Genomic DNA, 24119 nt, shown 5'->3' with positions numbered 1-24119 from the left:
TTGTCACGGGCGGTTCCTGTCACGGGCGGTTCCTGTCACGGGCGGTTCCTGTCACGGGCGGTTCCTGTCACGGGCGGTTCCTGTCACGGGCGGTTCCTGTCACGGGCGGTTCCTGTCACGGGCGGTTCCTGTCACGGGCGGTTCCTGTCACGGGCGGCTCCTGTCACGGGCGGTTCCTGTCACGGGCGGTTCCTGTCACGGGCGGTTCTTGTCACGTGGTTCCTGTCACGGGCGGTTCCTATAACGGGCGGTTCCTGTCACGGGCGGTTCCTATCACGGGCGGTTCCTGTCACGGGCGGCTCTTGTCACGGGCGGTTCCTGTCACGGGCGGTTCCTGTCACGGGCGGTTCCTGTCACGGGCGGTTCTTGTCACGTGGTTCCTATAACGTGCGGTTTCCTGTCACGGGCGGTTCCTGTCACGGGCGGTTTCCTGTCACGGGCGGTTCCTATAACGGGCGGTTCCTATAACGGGCGGTTCCTGTCACGGGCGGTTCCTGTCACGTGGTTCCTGTCACGGGCGGTTCCTATAACGGGCGGTTCCTATAACGGGCGGTTCCTGTCACGGGCGGTTCTTGTCACGTGGTTCCTGTCACGGACGGTTCCTGTCACGGACGGTTCCTGTCACGGGCGGTTCTTGTCACGTGGTTCCTATAACGTGCGGTTTCCTGTCACGGGCGGTTCCTGTCACGGGCGGTTTCCTGTCACGGGCGGTTCCTATAACGGGCGGTTCCTATAACGGGCGGTTCCTGTCACGGGCGGTTTCCTGTCACGGGCGGTTCCTGTCACGGGCGGTTTCCTGTCACGGGCGGTTCCTATAACGGGCGGTTCCTATAACGGGCGGTTCCTATAACGGGCGGTTCCTGTCACGGGCGGTTCCTGTCACGGGAGTTTCCTATAATGGGCGGTTCCTATAACGGGCGGTTCCTATAACGGGCGGTTCCTATAACGGGCGGTTCCTGTCACGGGCGGTTCTTGTCACGTGGTTCCTGTCACGGGCGGTTCCTATAACGGGCGGTTCCTATAACGGGCGGTTCCTGTCACGGGCGGTTCCTGTCACGGGCGGTTTCCTGTCACGTGCGGTTCCTGTCACGGGCTGTTCCTATAACGGGCGGCCGATCCACATTGCCAGTTTTACACCCGTGCGCTAAGTTATAAATCCAGCCCGCTGATGCCCATGTCAGCATCACTGGGTCAGAGGCCTTGCTGACCGCTATATTGCAGGTGGTGAGACCGTGTGCCACTGAAAGAGTGACCCATTCCAAGGTTTCTATTTTTCTCCCTCGATCAGACCTACATCGGCTCGATCCTGGTGGCACTGAACCCCTACCAGCTGCTCCCGTTCTACACTGCAGAGCAGATCAATCTCTACACCAACAGGCGTATCGGAGAGATGCCCCCTCACATCTTCGCCATCGCCGACAACTGCTACTTCAACCTGAGGAAGAATAAGACGAACCAGTGCTGCATCATCAGGTGAGAGGTGCTGAGAGCGGGGAGGGAGCTGGCTTTAGTTATCCACATAACCCATCACCGTGGAGGGAGGAGCAGGGACAAGCCCACCCGGAACTGAAGCCAGCCGCAAAAACATAAGCCTGAATTGGTGGAGTTACATGCTATAGATGAGGCAATTCAGGGCTCCGATTATCAACAGGTAGATACAGTGATCAGCAGATCGAGTGACCATCGTATTACACATCCCATTGTGCCACAAAATGCAAAATTCTTACAATTATATTTCTGATCCACTTTTAGCAGATGAAATAGTACCAAGAAAGAAGCTCGAGAGCTGGAAAAAACTAAATTCTGCCAGTTTTTAACTTGTGTTATAGACCAGAATGCGTGCAATTTCTGAGACATTTTCCACACTATCTGCACCATCTGCTCCAGTACGATATACTGAGACACGAAGGGGTTTAATTTCTTTGTCTGCACACTGCTTAACCTGCTGATATAACTTCCTCTGTTTTGCTGTTTTATCAAGTTGTTGACCTTTGGGAAAACCTGTGGGATAACAACTGTGGTAAATTAGTCCACAAGGCGCTCGATAAATGCAAGTTCTTTCATCTTTCTTTTAGTTCAGCCTTTCGCCCATTATGTGCCAGAGTATCATAGCGAGTACATTCAACTCTGTGTGTATCATAGTGAGTACATTCAACTCTGTGAGTATCATAGCGAGTCCATTCAACTCTGTGTGTATCATAGTGAGTACATTCAACTCTGTGAGTATCATAGTGAGTACATTCAACTCTGTGAGTATCATAGTGAGTACATTCAACTCTGTGAGTATCATAGCGAGTACATTCAACTCTGTGAGTATCATAGTGAGTACATTCAACTCTGTGTGTATCATAGTGAGTACATTCAACTCTGTGAGTATCATAGCGAGTACATTCAACTCTGTGAGTATCATAGTGAGTCCATTCAACTCTGTGTGTATCATAGTGAGTACATTCAACTCTGTGTGTATCATAGTGAGTACATTCAACTCTGTGTGTATCATAGTGAGTACATTCAACTCTGTGAGTATCATAGTGAGTACATTCAACTCTGTGAGTATCATAGTGAGTACATTCAACTCTGTGAGTATCATAGTGAGTACATTCAACTCTGTGAGTATCATAGTGAGTACATTCAACTCTGTGAGTATCATAGTGAGTACATTCAACTCTGTGTGTATCATAGCGAGTACATTCAACTCTGTGAGTATCATAGTGAGTACATTCAACTCTGTGAGTATCATAGTGAGTACATTCAACTCTGTGAGTATCATAGTGAGTACATTCAACTCTGTGAGTATCATAGCGAGTACATTCAACTCTGTGAGTATCATAGTGAGTCCATTCAACTCTGTGTGTATCATAGCGAGTACATTCAACTCTGTGAGTATCATAGTGAGTACATTCAACTCTGTGAGTATCATAGTGAGTACATTCAACTCTGTGAGTATCATAGCGAGTACATTCAACTCTGTGAGTATCATAGCGAGTACATTCAACTCTGTGAGTATCATAGCGAGTACATTCAACTCTGTGAGTATCATAGTGAGTACATTCAACTCTGTGAGTATCATAGTGAGTACATTCAACTCTGTGAGTATCATAGTGAGTACATTCAACTCTGTGAGTATCATAGTGAGTACATTCAACTCTGTGAGTATCATAGTGAGTCCATTCAACTCTGTGTGTATCATAGCGAGTACATTCAACTCTGTGAGTATCATAGTGAGTACATTCAACTCTTTGAGTATCATAGTGAGTACATTCAACTCTGTGAGTATCATAGTGAGTACATTCAACTCTGTGTGTGAGTATCATAGTGAGTACATTCAACTCTGTGAGTATCATAGCGAGTACATTCAACTCTGTGAGTATCATAGCGAGTGCATTCAACTCTGTGAGTATCATAGCGAGTACATTCAACTCTGTGAGTATCATAGTGAGTACATTCAATTCTGTGAGTATCATAGCGAGTACATTCAACTCTGTGAGTATCATAGTGAGTACATTCAATTCTGTGAGTATCATAGCGAGTACATTCAACTCTGTGAGTATCATAGTGAGTACATTCAACTCTGTGAGTATCATAGCGAGTACATTCAACTCTGTGAGTATCATAGCGAGTACATTCAACTCTGTGAGTATCATAGTGAGTCCATTCAACTCTGTGTGTATCATAGCGAGTACATTCAACTCTGTGAGTATCATAGTGAGTACATTCAACTCTGTGAGTATCATAGTGAGTACATTCAACTCTGTGAGTATCATAGCGAGTACATTCAACTCTGTGAGTATCATAGCGAGTACATTCAACTCTGTGAGTATCATAGCGAGTACATTCAACTCTGTGAGTATCATAGTGAGTACATTCAACTCTGTGAGTATCATAGTGAGTACATTCAACTCTGTGAGTATCATAGTGAGTACATTCAACTCTGTGAGTATCATAGTGAGTACATTCAACTCTGTGAGTATCATAGTGAGTCCATTCAACTCTGTGTGTATCATAGCGAGTACATTCAACTCTGTGAGTATCATAGTGAGTACATTCAACTCTTTGAGTATCATAGTGAGTACATTCAACTCTGTGAGTATCATAGTGAGTACATTCAACTCTGTGTGTGAGTATCATAGTGAGTACATTCAACTCTGTGAGTATCATAGCGAGTACATTCAACTCTGTGAGTATCATAGCGAGTGCATTCAACTCTGTGAGTATCATAGCGAGTACATTCAACTCTGTGAGTATCATAGTGAGTACATTCAATTCTGTGAGTATCATAGCGAGTGCATTCAACTCTGTGAGTATCATAGCGAGTACATTCAACTCTGTGAGTATCATAGTGAGTACATTCAATTCTGTGAGTATCATAGCGAGTACATTCAACTCTGTGAGTATCATAGCGAGTACATTCAACTCTGTGAGTATCATAGTGAGTACATTCAACTCTGTGAGTATCATAGTGAGTACATTCAACTCTGTGAGTATCATAGTGAGTACATTCAACTCTGTGAGTATCATAGTGAGTACATTCAACTCTGTGAGTATCATAGTGAGTCCATTCAACTCTGTGTGTATCATAGCGAGTACATTCAACTCTGTGAGTATCATAGTGAGTACATTCAACTCTTTGAGTATCATAGTGAGTACATTCAACTCTGTGAGTATCATAGTGAGTACATTCAACTCTGTGTGTGAGTATCATAGTGAGTACATTCAACTCTGTGAGTATCATAGCGAGTACATTCAACTCTGTGAGTATCATAGCGAGTGCATTCAACTCTGTGAGTATCATAGCGAGTACATTCAACTCTGTGAGTATCATAGTGAGTACATTCAATTCTGTGAGTATCATAGTGAGTACATTCAACTCTGTGTGTGAGTATCATAGTGAGTACATTCAACTCTGTGAGTATCATAGTGAGTACATTCAACTCTGTGTGTGAGTATCATAGTGAGTACATTCAACTCTGTGAGTATCATAGCGAGTACATTCAACTCTGTGAGTATCATAGTGAGTACATTCAACTCTGTGAGTATCATAGCGAGTACATTCAACTCTGTGAGTATCATAGCGAGTACATTCAACTCTGTGAGTATCATAGTGAGTCCATTCAACTCTGTGTGTATCATAGCGAGTACATTCAACTCTGTGAGTATCATAGTGAGTACATTCAACTCTGTGAGTATCATAGTGAGTACATTCAACTCTGTGAGTATCATAGCGAGTACATTCAACTCTGTGAGTATCATAGCGAGTACATTCAACTCTGTGAGTATCATAGCGAGTACATTCAACTCTGTGAGTATCATAGTGAGTACATTCAACTCTGTGAGTATCATAGTGAGTACATTCAACTCTGTGAGTATCATAGTGAGTCCATTCAACTCTGTGTGTATCATAGCGAGTACATTCAACTCTGTGAGTATCATAGTGAGTACATTCAACTCTGTGAGTATCATAGTGAGTACATTCAATTCTGTGAGTATCATAGCGAGTGCATTCAACTCTGTGAGTATCATAGCGAGTACATTCAACTCTGTGAGTATCATAGTGAGTACATTCAATTCTGTGAGTATCATAGCGAGTACATTCAACTCTGTGAGTATCATAGTGAGTACATTCAACTCTGTGAGTATCATAGCGAGTACATTCAACTCTGTGAGTATCATAGCGAGTACATTCAACTCTGTGAGTATCATAGTGAGTACATTCAACTCTGTGAGTATTTTTAAGGAGTTAGGAGATAAATTAAAAAGCAGGACCTCAAAGGTAGTGATCTCAGGATTACTACCGGTGCCACGTGCTAGTGAGTATAGGAACAGGAGAATAGACAGGATGAATGCGTGGCTGCAGGGATGGTGTAGGAGGGAGGGATTTAGATTCCTGGGACATTGGGACCGGTTCTGGGGAAGGTGGGACCTGTACAAGCGAGACGGGTTACACCCGAGCAGGACCCGGACCAATGTCCTCGCGGGGGTGTTTGCTAGTGCTGTTGGGGAAGGTTTAAACTAGAGTGGCAGGGGGATGGGAATCTGAGTGGGGAGTCAGAAGGGAATAAAGTTGAGAGCAGCAAGAGAGGGGAAGACCCAGGGGAAATCTACAATACAAATAGTACAAACAGTTGTTCAAGAACAAGTGAAAGGGAAAAGTGTAGAGCAGCGGAAAGAAAGTGTACTTTAGGCACGACAGAAAAAATAAAAACTAGAAGGCGTAAGGCGATTAACCCAGTGTCAAAGCTGTGGCAGGGGGTTGGGAACCTGAGCAGGGAGAGAGAGGAAAGCGTAACAGGAAGGGACAGAAGGTATGGAGTAAAAGGTAAAGTGTTAAAAAAGGAAAAAGCAGGAACTAAGTATCTCAAAACATATTTGAAAGTTCTTTATCTGAATGCACGTAGCATTCGTAACAAAATGGACGAGTTAACAGCACAAATAACTACGTATGGGTATGATCTTGTGGCCATTACAGAAACATGGCTGCAGGGTGACAACGACTGGGAATTAAATATGCCAGGGTATTTAACAATCAGGAAGGACAGGCGGGAAGGAAGGGGAGGTGGGGTGGCTATGTTAATAAAGGAAGGAATCACTGTAATACAGAGAAATGATATTGGAACAAAGGATCAGGATAATGAAACAGTTTGGGTAGAGATAAGGAATAATAAGGGGAAAAAAACACTAGTGGGCGTAGTATATAGGCCTCCTAATAGTTGCAACTCTGCTGGAAGAAGTATTAATCAGGAAATAGTCGGGGCATGTAATAAGGGAACAGCTATAATTATGGGGGATTTTAACTATCATATTAACGGGACAAATCAAATTGGGCAGGGCAGCCTTGAGGAAGAGTTTATTGAGTGTATTAGGGATGGATTTGTTGAGCAGTATGTAACTGATCCTACAAGGGGGCAAGCAACCTTGGACCTGGTCCTGTGTAATGAGTCAGAATTAATTAATAATGTCCTAGTTAAGGATCCCCTTGGAATGAGTGACCATAACATGGTTACATTCCATATCCAATTAGAGGGTGAGAAGGTTGGTTCTCAAACAAGCGTACTGAGCTTGAATAAAGGAGACCATGATGGTATGAGAGCGGAATTGATTAAAGTGGACTGGGAAAATAGATAAAGGGTAAGACGATACATGAGCAGTGGTGTTCATTCAAGGAGTTATTTTACAACTTTCAAAAAATATATATTCCACTGAGGAAAAAAGGGTGTAAAAGAAATGACAGCCATCCGTGGCTAAGTAAAGAAATTAAGGACAATATCCGACTAAAAACAAGGACATATAAGGTCGCTAAACTTAGTGGGAGGATAGAAGATTGGGAAGTCTTCAAAAGACAGCAAAAAGTAACTAAAGGATTGATTAAGAAAGGGAAGATAGATTATGAAAATAAATTAGCAAAAAATATAAAAACAGATAGCAAGAGTTTCGATAGTTATATAAAAAGAAAAAGGGTGGCTACGGCAAACGTAGGTCCCTTAGAGGATGAGACCAGGAAATTAATGGTGGGAAACATGGAGATGGCAAAAATGCTGAACAAATATTTTGTTTCAGTCTTTACGGTAGTGGACACTAAGAATATCCCAACACTGGACAAACAGGGGGCTCCAGGGGGGGAGGAGCTAAATACGATTAAAATCACTAAGGAATTGGTACTCAGTAAAATAATGGGACTCAAGGCGGATAAATCCCCTGGACCTGATGGCTTACAAACTTGGGTCTTGAGGGAAGTGGCAGTAGGGATTGTGGATGCTTTGGTAATAATTTTCCAAAATTCTCTGGACTCGGCAACGGTCCCGGCAGATTGGAAAACTGCTAATTTAACACCCTTATTTAAAAAGGGTAGTAGGCAGAAGGCTGGAAATTATAGACCAGTTAGCCTAACATCTGTGGTGGGTAAAATTTTGGAGTCTATTATTAAGGAGACAGTAACGGAACATTTGGATAAACATAATTTAATAGGACAAAGTCAGCATGGCTTTACGAAGGGGAAGTCATGTCTGACAAATTTGCTTGAGTTCTTTGAGGACATAACGTGCAGGGTGGATAAAGGGGAACCAGTGGACATAGTGTATTTAGACTTCCAGAAGGCATTCGACAAGGTGCCACATAAAAGATTATTGCTCAAGATAAAGAATCACTGGATTGGGGGTAATATTCTGGCATGGGTGGAGGATTGGTTATCTAACAGGAAGCAGAGAGTTGGGATTAATAGTTCATTCTCAGACTGGCAACCAGTAGCCAGTGGTGTTCCGCAGGGGTCGGTGCTGGGTCCCCAACTCTTTACAATCTATATTAACGATTTGGAGGAGGGGACCGAGTGTAACGTATCAAAGTTTGCAGATGATACAAAGATGGGAGAGAAAGTGGAGAGTGAGGAGGACATAAAAAACCTACAAGGGGATATAGACAGGCTGGGTGAGTGGGCGGAGATTTGGCAGATGCAATACAATATTGCATCTGCCAAATATGGCAGGAAAAATCAGAGAGCAAGTTATTATCTTAAAGGCGAGAAACTGGAAAGTACTGCAGTACAAAGGGATCTGGGGGTCTTAGTGCAAGAAGATCAAAACGTTAGTATGCAGGTGCAGCAGGTGATCAAGAAGGCCAACGGAATGTTGGCTTTTATTGCTCGGGGGATAGAATATAAAAACAGGGAGGTATTGCTGCAGTTATATAAGGTTTTGGTGAGACCGCACCTGGAATACTGCATACAGTTTTGGTGTCCATACTTAAGAAAAGACATACTTGCTCTCGAGGCAGTACAAAGAAGTTCACTCGGTTAATCCCGGGGATGAGGGGGCGGACATATGAGGAGAGGTTGAGTAGATTGGGACTCGACTCATTGGAGTTCAGAAGAATGAGAGGCGATCTTATTGAAACATATAAGATTGTGAAGGGGCTTGATCGGGTGGATGCGGTAAGGATGTTCCCAAGGATGGGTGAAACTAGAACTAGGGGGCATAATCTTAGAATAAGGGGCTGCTCTTTCAAAACCGAGATGAGGAGAAACTTCTTCACTCAGAGGGTAGTAGGTCTGTGGAATTTGCTGCCCCAGGAAGCTGTGGAAGCTACATCATTAAATAAATATAAAACAGAAATCGACAGTTTCCGAGAAGTAAAGGGAATTAGGGGTTACGGGGACGGGCAGGAAATTGGACATGAATTTAGATTTGAGGTTAGGATCAGATCAGCCATGATCTTATTGAATGGCGGAGCAGGCTCGAGGGGCCGATTGGCCTACTCCTGCTCCTATTTCTTATGTTCTTATTTTCTTATCATAGCGAGTACATTCGACTCTGTGAGTATCATAGCGAGTACATTCAACTCTGTGAGTATCATAGTGAGTACATTCAACTCTGTGAGTATCATAGTGAGTACATTCAACTCTGTGAGTATCATAGTGAGTACATTCAACTCTGTGAGTATCATAGCGAGTACATTCAACTCTGTGAGTATCATAGTGAGTACATTCAACTCTGTGAGTATCATAGTGAGTACATTCAACTCTGTGAGTATCATAGCGAGTACATTCAACTCTGTGAGTATCATAGTGAGTACATTCAACTCTGTGAGTATCATAGCGAGTACATTCAACTCTGTGAGTATCATAGTGAGTACACTCAACTCTGTGAGTATCATTGCGAGTACATTCAACTCTGTGAGTATCATAGTGAGTACACTCAACTCTGTGAGTATCATAACGAGTACATTCAACTCTGTGAGTATCATAGTGAGTACATTCAACTCTGTGTGTATCATAGTGAGTACATTCAACTCTGTGTGTATCATTGTCAGTACATTCAACTCTGTGAGTATCATAGTGAGTACATTCAACTCTGTGAGTATCATAGTGAGTACATTCAACTCTGTGTGTATCATAGTGAGTACATTCAACTCTGTGAGTGTCATAGTGAGTACATTCAACTCTGTGTGTGAGTATCATAGTGAGTACATTCAACTCTGTGTGTATCATAGCGAGGACATTCAACTCTGTGAGTATCATAGTGAGTACATTCAATTCTGTGAGTATCATAGTGAGTACATTCAACTCTGTGAGTATCATAGTGAGTACATTCAACTCTGTGAGTATCATAGTGAGTACACTCAACTCTGTGAGTATCATAGCGAGTGCATTGAATTCTGTGAATATCATAGCGAGTACATTCAACTCTGTGAGTATCATAGTGAGTACATTCAACTCTGTGTGTGAGTATCATAGTGACTGCATTCAACTCTGTGAGTATCATAGTGAGTACATTCAACTCTGTGTGTGAGTATCATAGTGAGTACATTCAACTCTGTGAGTATCATAGTGAGTACATTCAACTCTGTGTGTATCATAGTGAGTACATTCAACTCTGTGAGTATCATAGTGAGTACATTCAACTCTGTGTGTGAGTATCATAGTGAGTACATTCAACTCTGTGAGTATCATAGTGAGTGCATTCAACTCTGTGTGTGAGTATCATAGTGAGTACATTCAACTCTGTGAGTATCATAGTGAGTACATTCAACTCTGTGTGTGAGTATAATAGCGAGTACATTCAACTCTGTGAGTATCATAGTGAGTACATTCAACTCTGTGAGTATCATAGTGAGTACATTCACCTCTGTGTGTGAGTATCATAGTGAGTACATTCAACTCTGTGAGTATCATAGTGAGTGCATTCAACTCTGTGAGTATCATAGTGAGTACATTCAACTCTGTGAGTATCATAGCGAGTACATTCAACTCTGTGAGTATCATAGTGAGTACATTTAACTGTGTGAGTATCATAGTGAGTACATTCAACTCTGTGAGTATCATAGTGAGTACATTCAACTCTGTGAGTATCATAGTGAGTACATTCAACTCTGTGAGTATCATAGTGAGTACATTCAACTCTGTGTGTATCATAGTGAGTACATTCAACTCTGTGAGTGTCATAGTGAGTACATTCAACTCTGTGTGTGAGTATCATAGTGAGTACATTCAACTCTGTGTGTATCATAGCGAGGACATTCAACTCTGTGAGTATCATAGTGAGTACATTCAATTCTGTGAGTATCATAGTGAGTACATTCAACTCTGTGAGTATCATAGTGAGTACATTCAACTCTGTGAGTATCATAGTGAGTACACTCAACTCTGTGAGTATCATAGCGAGTGCATTGAATTCTGTGAATATCATAGCGAGTACATTCAACTCTGTGAGTATCATAGTGAGTACATTCAACTCTGTGTGTGAGTATCATAGTGACTGCATTCAACTCTGTGAGTATCATAGTGAGTACATTCAACTCTGTGTGTGAGTATCATAGTGAGTACATTCAACTCTGTGAGTATCATAGTGAGTACATTCAACTCTGTGTGTATCATAGTGAGTACATTCAACTCTGTGAGTATCATAGTGAGTACATTCAACTCTGTGTGTGAGTATCATAGTGAGTACATTCAACTCTGTGAGTATCATAGTGAGTGCATTCAACTCTGTGAGTATCATAGTGAGTGCATTCAACTCTGTGTGTGAGTATCATAGTGAGTACATTCAACTCTGTGAGTATCATAGTGAGTACATTCAACTCTGTGTGTGAGTATAATAGCGAGTACATTCAACTCTGTGAGTATCATAGTGAGTACATTCAACTCTGTGAGTATCATAGTGAGTACATTCACCTCTGTGTGTGAGTATCATAGTGAGTACATTCAACTCTGTGAGTATCATAGTGAGTGCATTCAACTCTGTGAGTATCATAGTGAGTACATTCAACTCTGTGAGTATCATAGCGAGTACATTCAACTCTGTGAGTATCATAGTGAGTACATTTAACTGTGTGAGTATCATAGTGAGTACATTCAACTCTGTGAGTATCATAGTGAGTACATTCAACTCTGTGAGTATCATAGTGAGTACATTCAACTCTGTGAGTATCATAGTGAGTACATTCAACTTTGTGTGTATCATAGCGAGTACATTCAACTCTGTGAGTATCATAGTGAGTACATTCAACTCTGTGAGTATCATAGTGAGTACATTCACCTCTGTGTGTGAGTATCATAGTGAGTACATTCAACTCTGTGAGTATCATAGTGAGTGCATTCAACTCTGTGAGTATCATAGTGAGTACATTCAACTCTGTGAGTATCATAGCGAGTACATTCAACTCTGTGAGTATCATAGTGAGTACATTCAACTTTGTGAGTATCATAGTGAGTACATTCAACTCTGTGAGTATCATAGTGAGTACATTCAACTCTGTGAGTATCATAGTGAGTACATTCAACTCTGTGTGTATCATAGCGAGTACATTCAACTCTGTGAGTATCATAGTGAGTACATTCAACTCTGTGTGTATCATAGTGAGTACATTCAACTCTGTGTGTATCATAGTGAGTACATTCAACTCTGTGAGTATCATAGTGAGTACATTCAACTCTGTGTGTATCATAGCGAGTACATTCAACTCTGTGAGTATCATAACGAGTACATTCAACTCTGTGAGTATCATAGTGAGTACATTCAACTCTGTGTGTGAGTATCATAGTGAGTACTTTCAACTCTGTGTGTATCATAGCGAGTACATTCAACTCTGTGAGTATCATAGCGAGTACATTCAACTCTGTGAGTATCATAGTGAGTACATTCAACTCTGTGAGTATCATAGTGAGTACATTCAACTCTGTGAGTATCATAGTGAGTACACTCAACTCTGTGAGTATCATAGCGAGTGCATTGAATTCTGTGAATATCATAGCGAGTACATTCAACTCTGTGAGTATCATAGTGAGTACATTCAACTCTGTGAGTATCATAGTGAGTACATTCAACTCTGTGTGTGAGTATCATAGTGAGTGCATTCAACTCTGTGAGTATCATAGTGAGTACATTCAACTCTGTGTGTGAGTATCATAGTGAGTACATTCAACTCTGTGAGTATCATAGTGAGTACATTCAACTCTGTGTGTATCATAGTGAGTACATTCAACTCTGTGTGTATCATAGCGAGTACATTCAACTCTGTGAGTATCATAGTGAGTACATTCAACTCTGTGAGTATCATAGTGAGTACATTCAACTCTGTGAGTATCATAGTGAGTACATTCAACTCTGTGAGTATCATAGTGAGTACACTCAACTCTGTGAGTATCATAGCGAGTGCATTGAATTCTGTGAATATCATAGCGAGTACATTCAACTCTGTGAGTATCATAGTGAGTACATTCAACTCTGTGTGTGAGTATCATAGTGAGTGCATTCAACTCTGTGAGTATCATAGTGAGTACATTCAACTCTGTGTGTGAGTATCATAGTGAGTACATTCAACTCTGTGAGTATCATAGTGAGTACACTCAACTCTGTGTGTATCATAGCGAGTGCATTGAATTCTGTGAATATCATAGTGAGTACATTCAACTCTGTGAGTATCATAGTGAGTACATTCAACTCTGTGAGTATCATAGTGAGTACACTCAACTCTGTGAGTATCATAGCGAGTGCATTGAATTCTGTGAATATCATAGCGAGTACATTCAACTCTGTGAGTATCATAGTGAGTACATTCAACTCTGTGTGTGAGTATCATAGTGACTGCATTCAACTCTGTGAGTATCATAGTGAGTACATTCAACTCTGTGTGTGAGTATCATAGTGAGTACATTCAACTCTGTGAGTATCATAGTGAGTACATTCAACTCTGTGTGTATCATAGTGAGTACATTCAACTCTGTGAGTATCATAGTGAGTACATTCAACTCTGTGTGTGAGTATCATAGTGAGTACATTCAACTCTGTGAGTATCATAGTGAGTGCATTCAACTCTGTGAGTATCATAGTGAGTGCATTCAACTCTGTGTGTGAGTATCATAGTGAGTACATTCAACTCTGTGAGTATCATAGTGAGTACATTCAACTCTGTGTGTGAGTATAATAGCGAGTACATTCAACTCTGTGAGTATCATAGTGAGTACATTCAACTCTGTGAGTATCATAGTGAGTACATTCAACTCTGTGTGTGAGTATCATAGTGAGTACATTCAACTCTGTGAGTATCATAGTGAGTGCATTCAACTCTGTGAGTATCATAGTGAGTACATTCAACTCTGTGAGTATCATAGCGAGTACATTCAACTCTGTGAGTATCATAGTGAGTACATTCAACTTTGTGAGTATCATAGTGAGTACATTCAACTCTGTGAGTATCATAGTGAGTACATTCAACTCTGTGAGTATCATAGTGAGTACATTCAACTCTGTGAGTATCATAGTGAGTACATTCAACTTTGTGTGTATCATAGTGAGTACATTCAACTCTGTGAGTATCATAGTGAGTACATTCAACTCTGTGAGTATCATAGTGAGTACATTCACCTCTGTGTGTGAGTATCATAGTGAGTACATTCAACTCTGTGAGTATCATAGTGAGTGCATTCAACTCTGTGAGTATCATAGTGAGTACATTCAACTCTGTGAGTATCATAGCGAGTACATTCAACTCTGTGAGTATCATAGTGAGTACATTCAACTTTGTGAGTATCATAGTGAGTACATTCAACTCTGTGAGTATCATAGTGAGTACATTCAACTCTGTGAGTATCATAGTGAGTACATTCAACTCTGTGTGTATCATAGCGAGTACATTCAACTCTGTGAGTATCATAGTGAGTACATTCAACTCTGTGTGTATCATAGTGAGTACATTCAACTCTGTGTGTATCATAGTGAGTACATTCAACTCTGTGAGTATCATAGTGAGTACATTCAACTCTGTGTGTATCATAGCGAGTACATTCAACTCTGTGAGTATCATAACGAGTACATTCAACTCTGTGAGTATCATAGTGAGTACATTCAACTCTGTGTGTGAGTATCATAGTGAGTACTTTCAACTCTGTGTGTATCATAGCGAGTACATTCAACTCTGTGAGTATCATAGCGAGTACATTCAACTCTGTGAGTATCATAGTGAGTACATTCAACTCTGTGAGTATCATAGTGAGTACATTCAACTCTGTGAGTATCATAGTGAGTACACTCAACTCTGTGAGTATCATAGCGAGTGCATTGAATTCTGTGAATATCATAGCGAGTACATTCAACTCTGTGAGTATCATAGTGAGTACATTCAACTCTGTGAGTATCATAGTGAGTACATTCAACTCTGTGTGTGAGTATCATAGTGAGTGCATTCAACTCTGTGAGTATCATAGTGAGTACATTCAACTCTGTGTGTGAGTATCATAGTGAGTACATTCAACTCTGTGAGTATCATAGTGAGTACATTCAACTCTGTGTGTATCATAGTGAGTACATTCAACTCTGTGTGTATCATAGCGAGTACATTCAACTCTGTGAGTATCATAGTGAGTACATTCAACTCTGTGAGTATCATAGTGAGTACATTCAACTCTGTGAGTATCATAGTGAGTACATTCAACTCTGTGAGTATCATAGTGAGTACACTCAACTCTGTGAGTATCATAGCGAGTGCATTGAATTCTGTGAATATCATAGCGAGTACATTCAACTCTGTGAGTATCATAGTGAGTACATTCAACTCTGTGTGTGAGTATCATAGTGAGTGCATTCAACTCTGTGAGTATCATAGTGAGTACATTCAACTCTGTGTGTGAGTATCATAGTGAGTACATTCAACTCTGTGAGTATCATAGTGAGTACATTCAACTCTGTGAGTATCATAACGAGTACATTCAACTCTGTGAGTATCATAGTGAGTACATTCAACTCTGTGTGTGAGTATCATAGTGAGTACATTCAACTCTGTGTGTATCATAGTGAGTACATTCAACTCTGTGAGTATCATAACGAGTACATTCAACTCTGTGAGTATCATAGTGAGTACATTCAACTCTGTGTGTGAGTATCATAGTGAGTACATTCAACTCGGTGTGTATCATAGCGAGTACATTCAACTCTGTGAGTATCATAGCGAGTACATTCAACTCTGTGAGTATCATAGTGAGTACATTCAACTCTGTGAGTATCCTAGTGAGTACATTCAACTCTGTGAGTATCATAGTGAGTACACTCAACTCTGTGAGTATCATAGCGAGTGCATTGAATTCTGTGAATATCATAGCGAGTACATTCAACTCTGTGAGTATCATAGTGAGTACATTCAACTCTGTGAGTATCATAGTGAGTACATTCAACTCTGTGAGTATCATAGTGAGTACATTCAATCTGTGAGTATCATAGTGAGTACATTCAACTCTGTGTGTATCATAGTGAGTACATTCAACTCTGTGAGTATCATAGTGAGTACATTCAACTCTGTGTGTGAGTATCATAGTGAGTACATTCAACTCTGTGAGTATCATAGTGAGTGCATTCAACTCTGTGAGTATCATAGTGAGTGCATTCAACTCTGAGTATCATAGTGAGTACATTCAACTCTGTGAGTATCATAGTGAGTACATTCAACTCTGTGAGTATCATAGTGAGTACATTCAACTCTGTGTGTGAGTATCATAGTGAGTACATTCAACTCTGTGAGTATCATAGCGAGTACATTCAACTCTTTGAGTATCATAGTGAGTACATTCAACTCTGTGAGTATCATAGTGAGTACATTCAACTCTGTGAGTATCATAGTGAGTACACTCAACTCTGTGAGTATCATAGCGAGTGCATTGAATTCTGTGAATATCATAGCGAGTACATTCAACTCTGTGAGTATCTTAGTGAGTACATTCAACTCTGTGAGTATCATAGTGAGTACATTCAACTCTGTGTGTGAGTATCATAATGAGTACATTCAACTCTGTGAGTATCATAGTGAGTACATTCAACTCTGTGTGTGAGTATCATAGTGAGTGCATTCAACTCTGTGAGTATCATAGTGAGTACATTCAACTCTGTGTGTGAGTATCATAGTGAGTACATTCAACTCTGTGAGTATCATAGTGAGTACATTCAACTCTGTGAGTATCATAGTGAGTACATTCAACTCTGTGTGTTTCATAGTGAGTACATTCAACTCTGTGAGTATCATAGTGAGTACATTCAACTCTGTGTGTGAGTATCATAGTGAGTACATTCAACTCTGTGAGTATCATAGTGAGTGCATTCAACTCTGAGTATCATAGTGAGTACATTCAACTCTGTGAGTATCATAGTGAGTACATTCAACTCTGTGAGTATCATAGTGAGTACATTCAACTCTGTGTGTGAGTATCATAGTGAGTACATTCAACTCTGTGAGTATCATAGTGAGTACATTCAACTCTGTGAGTATCATAGTGAGTACATTCACCTCTGTGTGTGAGTATCATAGTGAGTACATTCAACTCTGTGAGTATCATAGTGAGTGCATTCAACTCTGTGAGTATCATAGTGAGTACATTCATCTCTGTGTGTATCATAGTGAGTACATTCAACTCTGTGTGTATCATAGCGAGTACATTCAACTCTGTGAGTGTCATAGTGAGTACATTCAACTCTGTGAGTGTCATAGTGAGTACATTCAACTCTGTGTGTGAGTATCATAGTGAGTACATTCAACTCTGTGAGTATCATAGTGAGTACATTCAACTCTGTGTGTGACGTCTGGGCATTAAGGTATCCTCAGCATGTTGAGAAACTAGCAATCACATTAGACTGATACAGATCAGCCATGATCCAATTGAATGGCAGAACAGGGCCTGAATGACCTCCTCCTGTTCCTGTGTTGCTGCGACTGTGGAGTATCTGTTCTGCACAGCAGAGAGGTTTGAACTCGGTCCAAAACTTCTTACCGATCCCACATAAACTTACGCTCACCCATCATCCCCTGTCCTCACTGAACCACATTGCCTCCCGGTCCCTCAATGCCTCACATTTAAAATTCTCGTGCTTGTGTATAAACCTTCATTGACCGAGCCTCTTCCTCTCGCTGCATCCTCCTTCAGCCCTGCACCCGAACTCCCCAAATCTCCGTACCTCTGACTCTAGCCTCTTGTACATCCCTCCTTCTCAAAGATGTTAGCCTAGATTCTCCAATCAGTATTATTGTACTGGTGGCGTTAACTCGGTTAAAATGATTGGACATTAATAAAAAATCCCATGGCATTATTCAAAGAAAAGCAGGAAGTTCTCCTGTTCTCTGCAGCCAGGAGCATGAGTGCCGAAGGCTGTGTTGCCTACCTGTTGTCAGGGTTACGGACATCTCCTCCGGGCTGGAGAAGAACTTGGAGTGGGGGTGGGGGGGAGATCCAGTTGTCGTGGTCCACGGAGGTACCAACGACATAGGTAGGGCTAAGAAAAAGGTTCTGCTGAGAGAGTTTGAGCAGCTGGGGACTAAATTAAAAAGCAGAACCACAGAAGTGGTAATAATCTCTTGATTATTACCTGAGCCACGAGCAAATTGGCATAGGGTCAATAGGGTCAGGGAGATGAATGTGTGGCTAAAGATTGGTGTGGGAGAAGTGGGTTTTGATTCGTGGGGCACTGGCACAGTACTGGGGAAAGAGAGAGCTGTTCCGTTAGGACGGACTACACCTGAACCATGCTGGGACCAGAGTTCTAGCGAATCGAATAACTAGGGACGTAGATAGGGCTTTAAACTAAATAAGGGGGGAGGAGGGTCCTGGTGGAGAGAAATCTAGAATGTTAAAGAGAAAAGACAAGGAAGCAGTGCAGGAAAGTGACTGGGGTAAGGATAACCAGATTGTGTCAGGAAGGGACAGAGCGCACAAACAAAAGACAACAAATAGGGTCCGGGTAAGAAAAAATGGTAATAAGACAAATAGGGCCACAGTACAAAAAAATGTTAAGGTGTCTAAAAATGTTAAAAAGACAAATCTAAAAGCACTGTATCTGAATGCACGAAGCATTCGTAATAAGGTAGATGAATTAACAGCACAAATAGATGTAAACGGATACGAGATAATTGCGATTACGGAGACATGGCTGCAGGGTGACCAAGGCTAGGAGCTGAATATCCAAGGGTATTCGATATTTAGGAAGGACAGGCAAAAAGGAAAAGGAGGTGGGGTGGTGTTGTTAGTAAAGGATGAAATCCGAGCAATAGTGAGAAAGGATATTGGCTCAGAAAATCAAGATGTAGAATCAGTCTGGGTGGAGTTAAGAAGCACCAAGGGATAGAAAACACTGGTGGGAGTTGTCTATAGGCCTCCAAACAGTAGTGGTAATGTAGGGGATGGCATCAAACAGGAAATTAGAGATGCATGTAACAAGGGTACTACAGTAATCATGGGTGACTTTAATTTACTTATAGCCTGGCCAAACCAAATTAGCAATAATACTGTGGAGGATGAATTCCTGGAGTGTGTACGAGATGGTTTTTTAGACCAGTATGTTGAGGAGCCAACCAGGGAACAGGCTATCCTAGATTGGATATTGTGCAATAAGAAGGGGTTAATTAATAATCTTGTTGTGCGGGGTCCTTTCGGGAAAAGTGACCATAATATGATAGAATTCTTCATTAAGATGGAAAGTGAAGTAGTCCAATCCGAAACTAGGGTCCGAAATCTAAACAAAGGAAACTACGAAGGTATGAGGAGTGAGTTGGCTATGATAGATTGGGAAGCTTCATTAAAAGGCATGACGGTGGATAGGCAATGGCTAACATTTAAGGAACGAATGCATGAATTGCAACAATTATACATTCCTTTCTGGTGCAAAAGCACAAAAGGAAAAACAGCCCCACCATGGCTATCAAAGGAAATTAAGGATAATATTAGATCCAAAGAGGAGTCATATAAAGTTGCCAGGAAAAGTAGCAAGCCTAAGGATTGGGAACAGTTTAGAATTCAGCAAGATAGGATCAAAAGATTGATTAAGAGGGGAAAAATTGAGCAGGAGAGTAAACTTGCAAGGAACTAAACACTTTAGCATTTTCCCTACTATTGATGTTAGGCTAACCGGTCTGTAGTTCCCTGTTTTCTCTCTCCCTCCTTTTTTAAATAGTGGGGTTACATTTACCACCCTCCAATCGGCAGGAACTGTTCCATAATCCATAGAATTTTGGAAGATGACAACTAATGCATCCACTATTTCCATGGCTACCTCTTTTAGTACTCTGGGATGCAGATTATCAGGCCCTGGGGATTTATTGGCTTTCAGTCCCATTAATTTCTCCAGCACTATTTTTTTACTAATACTAATTTCCTTTAATTCCTCCTCCTCACTAGTCCCTTGGTTCCCTAGCATTTCTGGGAAGTTATTTGTGTCCTCTTCTGTGAAGACAGAACCAAAATATTTGTTTAATTGCTCTGCCATTTCCTTAGAGTCATAGAGTCATAGAGTTATACAGCACGGATAGAGGCCCTTCGGCCCATCGTGTCCACGCCGGCCATCAGCCCTGTCTACTCTAATCCCATATTCCAGCATTTGGTCCGTAGCCTTGTATGCTATGGCATTTCAAGTGCTCATCCAAATGCTTCTTGAATGATGTGAGGGTTCCTGCCTCCACAACCCTTTCAGGCAGTGAGTTCCAGACTCCAACCACCCTCTGGGTGAAAAAGTTCTTTCTCAAATCCCCTCTATGTCCCCTTGTTATAGAACCCTCAACGAAGGGAAAAAGCTCCTTAGTATCCATCCTATCTGTGCCCCTCATAATTTTGTACACCTCAATCATGTCCCCCCTCAGCCTCCTCTGCTCCAAGGAAAACAAACCCAATCTTCCCAGTCTCTCTTCATAGCTGAAGCGCTCCAGCCCTGGTAACATCCTGGTGAATCTCCTCTGCACCCTCTCCAAAGCGATCACATCCTTCCTGTAGTGTTGCAACCAGAACTGCACACAGTACTCCAGCTGTGGCCTAACCAGTGTTTTATACAGCTCCATCATAACCTCCTTGCTCTTATATTCTATGCCTCGGCTAATAAAGGCAAGTATCCCATATGCCTTCTTTACCACCTTATCTACCTGTTCCGCCGCCTTCAGGGATCTGTGAACTTGCACACCAAGATCCCTCTGACCCTCTGTCTTGCCTAGGGTCCTCCCATTCATTGTGTATTCCCTTGCCTTGTTACTCCCTCCAAAGTGCATCACCTCGCACTTTTCCGGGTTAAATTCCATTTGCCACTGTTCCGCCCATCTGACCAACCCATCCATATCGTCCTGCAGACTGAGGCTATCCTCCTCCTTGTTCCCCATTATAAATTCTCCCGTTTCTGACTGTAAGGGTCCTACATTTGTCTTCACTAATCTTTTTCTTTTTACATACTTGTAGAAGCTTTTACAGTCCACTTTTATGTTGCTTGCAAAGAAGTATGCAAAGAGGCTTCAAGGCGATTTAGACAAGTTGAGTGAGTGGGCAAATACATGGCAGATGCAGTATAATGTGGATAAATGTGAAGTTATTCACTTTGGAAGGAAAAACAGAAAGGCAGCGTATTATTTAAATGGTGATAGATTGGGAAATGTTGATGTACAAAGGGACCTGGGTGTCCTTGTACACCAGTCACTGAAAGCAAACATGCAGGTGCAGCAAGCAGTTGGCCTTCATTACTGCAGTTATACAGGGCCTTGGTGAGACCACACCTGGAGTATTGTGTGCAGTTTTGGTCTCCTTACCTAAGAAAGGATATACTTGCCATAGAGGGAGTGCAGCGAAGGTTCACCAGACTGATTCCTGGGATGACAGGACTGTCGTATGAGGAGAGATTGGGTCGACTCGGCCTGTATTCACTCGAGTTTAGAAGAATGAGAGGGGATCTCATTGAAACGTATAAAATTCTGACAGGGCTAGACAGACTGGATGCAGGGAGGATGTTTCCCCTGGCTGGGGGGGTCCAGAATGAGGGGTCACAGTCTTAGGATATGGGGTAGGACATTTAGGACTGAGATGAGGAGAAATTTCTTCACTCAGAGGGTGGTGAACCTGTGGAATTCTCTACCACAGAAGGCTGTGGAGGCCAAGTCACCGATGGAGCTAGATAGATTTCTAGACAAAAAAGGCATCAAGGGGTATGGGGAGAGAGTGGGAATATGGTATTGCGATAGAGGATCAGCCATGATCATATTGAATGGCGGAGCAGGCTCGAAGGGCCGAATGGCCTACTCCTGCTCCTATTTTCTATGTTTCTATGTTTCCTCACAACTCACAATCCCACCTAGTTTTGTGTCATCAGCAAACTTGGAAATATTACATTTGGTTCCCTCATCCAAATCATTGATATATATTGTGAATAGCTGGGGCCCAAGCACTGATCCCTGCGGTACCCCACTAGTCACTGCCTGCCACCCCGAAAAAGACCCGTTTATTCATATTCTCTGTTTCCTGTCCGTTATTTTCTATGTTTTTATGATCTCTGTTTCTCCCTGGTGTCCCGGCCAGTATTATATTATTTAGGCTCGTGTGGCCTGTTTCTCAGCTGTAAATTGTATGTAATTTCTTTTTGTCATAGAACTTTGTAAAACTGTGTTCACTCTACAGAAAATAGGCTGCTCCCCATTCTTCTGCTTTGAGGGGGCTGCTGAAGGACAGGAAGCATCCCAGTATTGTGAAGTGTTGTGTCCAATTCTGGGCACCGTACTTTAGAAAGGATGTGAAGGCCTTAGAGAGGATGCAAAAAAGATTTACTAGAATGGTTCCAGGGATGAGGAACTTCAGTTATGCAGATAGACTGGAGAAGCTGGGGTTGTTCTCCTTAGAGCAGAGAAGGTTGAGAGGAGATTTGATGGAGGTGTTCAAAATCATGACGGGTTTAGATAGAATCATAGAAAATTTACAGCACAGAAGGAGGCCAATCGGCCCGTCGTGTCCGCGCCGGCTGAGAAATGAGCCACCCAGCCTAATCCCACTTTCCCGCATTTGGTCCGTAGCCCTGCAGGTCACGGCTCTTCAGGTGCACATCCAGGTATTTTTTAAATGAGTTGAGGGTTTCTGCCTCTACCACCCTCTCAGGCAGTGAGTTCCAGACCCCCACCACCCTCTGGGTGAAAAATCTTTCCTAATTTCCGCTCTAATCCTTCTACCAATCACTTTAAATCTATGCCCCCTGGTTACTGACCCCTCTGCTAAGGGAAATAGGCCCTTCCTATCCACTTTATCTAGGCCCCTCATAATTTTGTACACCTCAATCAAATCACCCCTCAACCTCCTCTGTTCCAAGGAAAACAACCCCAGCCTATCCAACCTGTCATCATAGCTAAAATTCTCCAGTCCTGGCAACATCCTCGTAAATCTCCTCTGCACCCTCTGTAGTGCAATCACATCTTTCCTGTAATATGGTGACCAGAACTGTACACAGTACTCAAGCTGTGGCCTCACTAGTGTTTTGTATGGTTCCAGCATAACATCCCTGCTTTTATATTCTGTGCCTCGGCCAATAAAGGAAAGCATTCCATATGCCTTCTTAACCACCTTATCTACCTGTCCTGCTACCTTCAGGGATCTGTGGACATGCACTCCAAGGTCCCTCACTCCCTCTACACCTCTCAGTACCCTCCCGTTTATTGTGTATTTCCTTGCCTTGTTTGCCCTCCCCAAATGCATTACCTCACACTTCTCCGGGTTGAACTCCATTTGCCACTTTTCTGCCCATCTGACCAGTGCATTAATATCTTCCTGCAGTCTACAGCTTTCCTCCTCACTATCAACCACATGGCCTATCTTTGTGTCATCCGCAAATTTCTTAATCATGCCCCCTACATTTAAGTCCAAATCGTTAATGTATATCACAAAAAGCAAGGAACCTAGTATCGAGCCCTGCGGCACCCCACTGGAAACAGCCTTCCAGTCGCAAAAAACACCCGTTGACCATGACCCTTTGCTTCCTGCCACTGAGCCAATTTTGGATTCAATTTGCCACATTCCATTGGATCCCATGTGCCTTTACCTTTTTGACCAATCTGCCATGTGGGACCATGTCAAAAGCCTTGCTAAAATCCATGTAGACTACATCAATTGCGCTTTCACGATCCTCCTTATCATCTCCTCGAAAAATTCAATCAAGTTAGTCAGACACGACCTCCCCTTAACAAATCTGAGTTGACTGTCCTTGATTAATCTGTGCCTTTCTAGTGACAGTTTACCCTGTCCCTCAGAATTGATTCCAATAATCTAACCACCATCGATGGTCTCGTGGGCAAAAACATGATGTAAATAAGGAGAAACTGTTCCCATTGACGGAAGGGTCGAAAACCAGAGGACACAGATTTAAGGTGATTAA

At 42.1% G+C, this 24119-nt stretch overlaps 1 protein-coding gene across 1 annotated transcript in view; it reads left to right on the top strand.

Moving 5' to 3' along the window:
- Positions 1-24119, top strand: part of LOC137331665 (unconventional myosin-VIIa-like) — a 252700-nt gene that overhangs the window by 16460 nt on the left and 212121 nt on the right. The window contains exon 5 of the mRNA XM_067995609.1: positions 1289-1473. Within this exon, the coding sequence (XP_067851710.1) occupies positions 1289-1473 (185 nt within the window). The remainder of the gene's footprint in view (positions 1-1288; positions 1474-24119) is intronic.

Source organism: Heptranchias perlo, chromosome 13, assembly GCF_035084215.1.
Source record: "Heptranchias perlo isolate sHepPer1 chromosome 13, sHepPer1.hap1, whole genome shotgun sequence".
NCBI lineage: Eukaryota > Metazoa > Chordata > Chondrichthyes > Hexanchiformes > Hexanchidae > Heptranchias > Heptranchias perlo.
Note: the sequence above shows the minus strand (reverse complement) of the source record. Positions and strands in the feature narration are given on the sequence as shown.